Source organism: Lagenorhynchus albirostris, chromosome 21 (genome assembly GCF_949774975.1).
Source record: "Lagenorhynchus albirostris chromosome 21, mLagAlb1.1, whole genome shotgun sequence".
NCBI lineage: Eukaryota > Metazoa > Chordata > Mammalia > Artiodactyla > Delphinidae > Lagenorhynchus > Lagenorhynchus albirostris.
Genome location: NC_083115.1, coordinates 20,270,913 through 20,278,588, shown reverse-complemented (window position 1 = coordinate 20,278,588; position 7,676 = coordinate 20,270,913). Strand labels below are relative to the sequence as shown.

At 37.3% G+C, this 7,676-nt stretch overlaps 1 protein-coding gene across 1 annotated transcript; it reads right to left on the bottom strand.

The window, feature by feature from the left end:
- Positions 1 to 641: 641 nt before the first annotated feature.
- Positions 642 to 1,364, bottom strand: LOC132512572 (V-type proton ATPase subunit D-like). Its single transcript, XM_060136264.1, has one exon. The coding sequence runs from the start codon at positions 1,336 to 1,338 to the stop codon at positions 760 to 762; it is 579 nt and encodes a 192-aa protein (XP_059992247.1). The 5' UTR covers positions 1,339 to 1,364; the 3' UTR covers positions 642 to 759.
- Positions 1,365 to 7,676: the final 6,312 nt, after the last annotated feature.

Below are 7,676 nucleotides of genomic sequence, written 5' to 3'. Positions count from 1 at the left end.
CAGGGCAATTACACATAAACAAGTATGAACCCTAATGCCAAGTATAAGCCCAAATGAAGCTTTTTCTCTACCCATGAAGTACAAACAACAACACATCAGAAGAGCAATAAGACAATAATGACGCCAGTGGATCATAGGGGGAATGGGAATATGTAGAGGCTCGAAGGCAGATTTAGTCAAAAGGAATAGTTGCAATATTTTTTTTTTAAGTCATTTTACTGTATATTACCATAGTCACATTTGAATTGGCAGAACTGTTCCCATGACAGACAAGACAGACCTGTGATTCAAGGAAGAATAAGTGAAGGTTTTCATAATGTTTGAGGAGAGAAGTCCCACAGTAACTAACACAAGGATGGCTGCAGCAATCTCAGACAACGGTGTGCAAGTAGGTAGGAACAAAGGGTGTTCCAGCAGTAGCTGGCCTACGTGTGTTGGCCTGAGACCACTGCTGTTTCCTAAGGGGAATTTCTTAATATGTTGGTAAGCAGGTCACTTGCAACAGACATGTAAGTGGAGTAGGGTGACACTTCGCAGAATAAATTCTATGTTTCTGGGCAGGTTCTCCAAATATCATTGGTGATAAATGGTTGTTGAATTATGATTCTGCAAAGGTAATCCCATAAACGGACAACAGGGAATTTTACAACTGGTGAAATTCTTAGGCCAAAAATTAAATAGCCACACATACCAAACCTACACACCGTGAATTAAAATGATGCCATGTTAGGCCTTCTGAAGGAATCAGAGCAGGAAAGATTATTCAAAGAGAAGATCCTCATCCTTCTCTTCAGCCAGAAGATTAGCAGGTTCCATCACCTCTCCAGCTGCCTTCCGTTGTTCCAAGTCCTTCTCAGACTTTTCCTTGAGAATCTTTTTCTTCTCCTGTATTTTCTTTAACCTATAGAACTCTTCTCTCTCTCTCTCATCCAGCTCTGTGATGATATAAGCAAGGGTACGTTCAATCCGGGGAATGATGACATGTTCAATGGCATTTACACGCCTGTTGGTTATCTTAATAGCTTCATCCAAAGTAACAAAGGAAGTCTGCAGCGAAGCTAGTTCCACCAGTAGTTCCACTGCTTTGGCATAATTCCTCTTCAGTTTAGCCAACTGTTCACCTCCTCTGGCTAAACCAGTCAGTTCATAACTGTCAGTTCCTTCATGGTAATGTTCAAATACTGGCAAAGTAACACCTGCTACATTATCTTTCTTTGCTCTAATCTTCACTTGGGCTTTATTTACATTTTGGATTACTGTGGTGCTGAAGTCCCCTGCTGTGAACTTGGCCTCAGCAAGTGAAAAGGCAGCTTCTCTCATCACTTCACCCATCAACATTTTAGTATTCTCGAGGGAAAGATTTCAATTCGGTCTTTGGCCGCCATTCTGACGATGTCTGTTCGGCCCGGGTCCCTGGACGGGCAATCGTGGCTGCAACAAGCCCACCCACTGAGTCTGGCTCTCAGTTGCAATATTTTATACACGTTTTTAAAAGGATTTTCCTAATCATTTCTTCATGGCCATTTGGAGAAGGTGACATTTAAAACTACATACAGACTGACTGACATCCACCTAGAATTAGGACCAAGAGAGTACCTTATCAAACGAATCTAAATGCCAATACATCTTTTTAATGGTGTGATTTCACCCAAATTCACCTTCCCAGAGTCCTCCTTTTTGAAAGATCATACTGAATAACCTTTCACAGTGGTGTTGGGCAGGGCTGCAAGTCAGGGCCAGAAAGTTAAAACTGGTAGACCAAAAAGCCTGTCAGCATTTCTGTCATAAACCTATATTATCTGGAGTTTATATGTTGACTATAAAAGTCAGGCAGGATCTAGGCATTGAAACCTTTTTGGAAAAGTAATATTTTTAGTCCATGTAGACCACAAGGGTGGTAACAACACAGGATTTTTCAGGCCCAAATATAGCTGTACTTTACACACATTTAAACACATTAAAAGAAACCAGAAATGTCCTATTTCTAAATTCAAAGGACACAAAAAGAATACATAATTTTAGGCCACTGTCCAAAACTCTCTAGTCTTATTTTGTCCAAATTCTGTCTTCCATCATGATTATGCAGAGAGCATTGAAAGCATTCAAAAGTTTTTTAGAAACAAATCTAAAAAAGTTGAGGTTTTATAAACTACTCATCTTTGAAGTGTTAAGTATGTGCAAAAGCATTCATATGAAATTCATGTGAAATAGCTAAAGCACTGTGCCTTCCCTTTGACTTCTCTTCTATTATGTTCAAACTTAATAGAAGTGCTTTTCTTTGTAGATCACATTTCATTGTATGAAATAATTTAATAGGCAGAATTTTGTTTAACTCTACAACGAAACCAAACAACCTGTAACATCACCCTCATTTTACAGAGGAAACAGTTGAGACTCAGCAGGTAAATGTTTTACTCAGGTCACACACATCTGATTTCCAAGTTCTATCGATGTTGCTACTGGCAACATCCTGTATTAGTCAGGGTTCTCCAGAAAAACAGAACCAATAGGTTATATGTATAGAGAGAGATATAAGAGGAGATTTCTAATGAGGCTTAGTCCATGCAATTACGGACGGAGGCCGAGAAATCCCACAGTCTGCCATCTGCAAGCTGGAAAACCAAGAAAGCTGGTGATGTAATTCAGTCCCATCTGAGGGCCTGAGAACCAGGAGTGCTGATACCCAAGGGCAGAAGACGGATGTTCCAGCTCAGGCAGAGAGAGTGAATTCTCACTTCCTGCACCCTTTTATTCTATTCAGGCCTTCAACAGATTGGATGGTGCCCACCTACACTGATGAGGGCACTCTCCTTTCCTCAGTCTCCTGATTCAAACGCTAGTCCTATCTGGAAACACCCTCACAAACACACCCAGAAATCCTATTTCGCCAGCTATCTGGGCATCCCTTAGCCCAGTCAAGTTGACATGTAAAATCAGCCATCATGCTCCCCTATCGTGTCAACTCCCCTTTCCCCTCATTCACACTGAATCTGCTGTTCACCATCATTATGGCCTCTTCTCCTTTCACTCCTCTCTATATCCACATAATTCCGGACAGCTTGTTCTTCCTCTCTCCACAGCTAGATCTCTGTCAGCCATGTCCATGATATTTCTCTAGCTCAGGCTTCTCACTTGGCTGATTTTGTTCTCCAGGGAACTTTCGGCAATTCTGCAGACATTTTTGGTTGTCCACAACTTGGGGGCTGGGGGTTGCCATTGGCAGACCAGGGATGCTGCTAAACATCCTACAATGCACAAGACGGCCCCTCACACAAAGAATCATCCAGCCCCAAATGTCAACAGTGCGGAGATTAAGAAACCTTGCTTTAGCTAGAACTCTACTCTAGATTAACAACTCAAGATCTTTTAACCTTCTGCTCTAATCAACCATTCAACCTAGGTGACACCATCTTCAACTTTAAGTGTTTAAGCAGAGCTTTTAAATGTCAAATGCTATTTGATTATTCTATAAATTAGATCTAAGCTCACATTAAAAGTAGAAGTGAGGTCTGTGAAGGAGTTTTTGGTCTGTTTCATTGTTCAGTGTCTATTATTTAGTGCTTATCTTGTAGTAGGGGCTCAATAAATATTCTCTGAAGCAATGAAGAAAAATGCAGGAATATGCTTTCTCTAGGCCATATAAATATCTGTTGTCTGTTTGAATGGAATCATTTCCAGACCTGAGGTCTCCATCCCTCTCCTTTAGTCCCTCCCCTCCTGCATCCTCTAAGCCTTCACAAAAATTATGTCCCCTCTCTCTTATCCTTTCAGTTAGTACACTATGTTAGCTTCATCTTCGTTATCTTCAAAGATGGTCAAAAATCTTACTTTTAGAATAAATCCTGTTACCAAACTTTTTATCTTATTTCTTTTATTGCTAAGCTCTTGGAGTAATTATTGGCTCCAATTCCTCAACTCATGCAGCCTGCAACCTTTTGAAATCTCAGTGGATTTTCCAAATCTCTACAAATACTGCTCATTTAAAATTCAATACTGACTTTCTAATTGCAAATTGAGAAAAGGCTAATGTCTTCCAGTATCCTTGACCCTGTTAAAGTATTTGATATGTTCTTTTTGTATCCCTTTCATGAAATTCCTTCCTCTAATTTCTATGAGATAGCATATTTTGTCATTTCACTTTTATCCTTAAATACCTGTTCTTATCTTTCTTAGTGGGAACTCTCCCTCTTCTGTCTTCCTCAACTGGATGCTTTCTGAGATTTTTGTTGTGCTCTGGGGTTATTTTTCTTTTTCTAAGTTTTCCTCCTTAGTCCTGTCCTTTATTTCTGTGTGAATAACTAACAAAATTTCACTCCCAAGATTTCGTTGTACTTTCTAATTGCTGGCTAAACACGACTACTGTTACTTCAAACTCAACATACATAAACAGAAACAACTATTTTCTCCTCACTCTCTCCCATGACTTGGCACCTCCTGCTCTGCAACCCTCAATGGCCAGAAGGTTCTCTCTTGGGGTAGAGTTGTTATAAGAAACCTTCTTTCTCTGAGCCGGCTCTATACTTAAACCATCCCTGCCATTTTGTCAAGTTCTTGACCTAAAATCGTGGATTTCATCTCTCCCGTCAAAGTGCAATTCTGCAGAACTAGCAATCCCACTGACTTTTCTTGTGAGTACAGTCACATTTCAAAATAATAGCTCCTGCTAAAGAAAACAGTTGTTCCATATGGTAATTGGCAACACTTATATGTGTCTGTGCTTATATGTATTAACTTATTTTACACAAAAATTCTATGCATTAAGTATTATTATTATGTACCTTTGACAGGTAAGGAAACCAAGGCAGAGTTAGGTAATTCATCTAATGTTAACTGCTAGTAAAATAGCAGAGCCAGGATTTGAACAAAGGCAATTTGGCTCAGGAATCCATGCTTTTGACCACTATATTTTATTGCTTCCTTAAGGCAGGACACATATAAGATTGATGGCCAATGATTGAGTGTACAGTACAGAACAAAGAGCCATACATATTAAGGATGAGTGTAGTGGATTAAATAGTGGCTCCCAAAAAGATACGTCCAAGTCCTAAACCCCAGAGACTAGAAGATGACATTGTTTGGGAAAAGGATCTTTATAGATGTAATTATACTAAGAATCTCAAGATTATTTCTGGATTTTGGATGAACCCTAAATCCAATAAGGAGAAGACACCAAGACACAGAAAATGTGTCATGAAAATGGGGGCAAAGACTGGCGTACGGTGTCTATAAGCCAGTGAATGCCAAGGATTGCCAGCAAGCGTCAGGAGCTGAGAGAGGCACAGAATAGCTTCTCCCTCAGAGCCTCCTAATGCAACCAATCTTGCCACCTTAACTTTGGACTCCTGTCCTCGAGCACTGTGAGAGGATAAATTTCTGTTGTCTTAAGCCATCAAGTTTGTGGTACCTTGTTAGGACAGCCTTAGGAAACAAATACAATGGGAGAGATTCTTATAACCTGGAGCAGGACATAGAATAATAGAACTCTGCAGAACACTGAAGATCTCTTAACAAAATTCATCTCACCAACAAAATGCTGCTTGAAGATAAGACTTTCTTACCCTATGAACAGGTTTTAGTGGTCAATATATGATTTTGGGAATGAATAAAAAAATAAAAGATGAACACTAATTTTTACTATACTATAAATGTGCAGAAGTTATGTCATTTTTAAAAGTACATGTGTTAAAATGGTGGGTAAAACATTTTATTCCACCTTAGATATATAAGTTATTAAATATCACTCTGTCTTCATTTATTTTATCAAAAATCCTGAAATATTTTCACACCTATAAAAATATAGGATCATCTACTTATGGGTGTTATGATTTCATTTACAAATACTTTTCATTTTTATAGACAGAGAGGTATAATGAATCGTTTCCAAAATATTAATCATTTAGAAATAAAATCATTTTTGGCACCTTGGAATTCAGATTTATATGTCATGGAATGCAGATTTATATATGTTAAAGAGGGTGTGATTATTTTTTCAAATCAAATGACATCACTGAAAGGTGAAGTTGAGTTGAATGTAGATTTGTAAGTACATTTTGGTTCCCATATGTCTGTTCTTGCTGGAGTAACATGCTAACACTCCATAAAAAAACATGTCTTTTCAAAATGAAATCTCCAAAAGAACTAATCATATGAGTTAATGGGAAAAATGAGTGAGCACAATGATCAAATTATTGATCAGTAGTGAGCCTGGATTCTAAGAAAGTGAAAATAATAAATATAACTTTCTCAGGTAAAACAACTGGGGAAAACTATATATATTTATATTTATACCCTTTCCCATTATTTCAGAGCCTATCTCTTAAAGGTGGAATAAAAAGGACCTTGAAAATGTGAATTAATTAAGAAACTTACTTTTGAACCAACTATCCCATACATCAATCATATATATATATGTATATATAAATATAGACATGAAAAGTCATATATATGAAAAATATATATTTGAGAAATATATGGCTCTAATATATCACTGAAATACACACATAGCCCTTATATATTATATGTATTTCAGATATATATTTTTAGATTTTTTTCTGATATACATATGTATATATACACATAGAGCCCTGATTTCATCCCATTTATTATTATCATAATTTGGAAATATTAGAAATACAGTATCAAGTGTTTTTACTTTGTGACATATTAGGCATCTCCTGAAAGTAATCATGATCAGCACATGTAGGACTCAGCAGCTAAAGGCAAAGAAGTAATGGAAACATTTCCAAGGCCAAAATTTACTTAAGTATCATATCAATGCCACTTACTGCTAAACAACAACAAAAAAATGTTATTTATACACTTACTAACTGGGTTAATTTTTTCTCCCTGACGGACACCTGCAGCAATTTATAGAATCCTTTGAAATGAGAAAAATAATGAAAAGTTGAAATGTATAAACAGAGAACCTGTTCATTTTAGACACCTTCGTATCCAGAGATGTGCTCTATCTGTACTCTTGTACAAGATACTGAACCTTGCAAAGCTTGGATTTCCACCCTTATAAAATGTCACTGAAGATGCCTATTGCATTTAGGGAGGAATTCAGTGAGACACTGAGTGTAAAATGTGATCCACAGAGGTTGCTGTGTCTTCCTCCTCTTTCTCATTATCGTTATTATCCTAGGAAGCTCTGTGCTATGCTAACGTGGTTCCAGACAAGCAAATTAGAGTTATTCACTAGATAAAACTGCATCTGGTTCCTTCCTATTCTAAATATCTGTTGGCCTTGGTTAAACATCAATTCTGACATACAGATAACATCTTTAAGGGATCCCACAGCGTCTGTGCTAAGTAATTAACCCACATGCCTTTGATTGTTCACTTAAACAATATATTTGTAACATTCTTTGTGTACCGGGAGGTATGAAGCACAAAAAGGAAAAAGTACGAGCTTATTAAAGTCCATTTATTGGAATCGGATATTTTTTAGCTTGAATAAAACGTTAATTGGGCTGGGAGTGTTTTGGGGAATACATAAGATCTATTTTGAATGAACAATATAAAGTTTGTTTGATTCATTAAGCTTGATCTCTTGACTACCCACATCAATGCATTTTAGCTTTTAAAATAAATTGTATCATTTATTGTTTAAATTTCACATTGATGAAAAAATGTCTAGCCCATAATTAATGCCTATATAGTTAACATAGATGTGG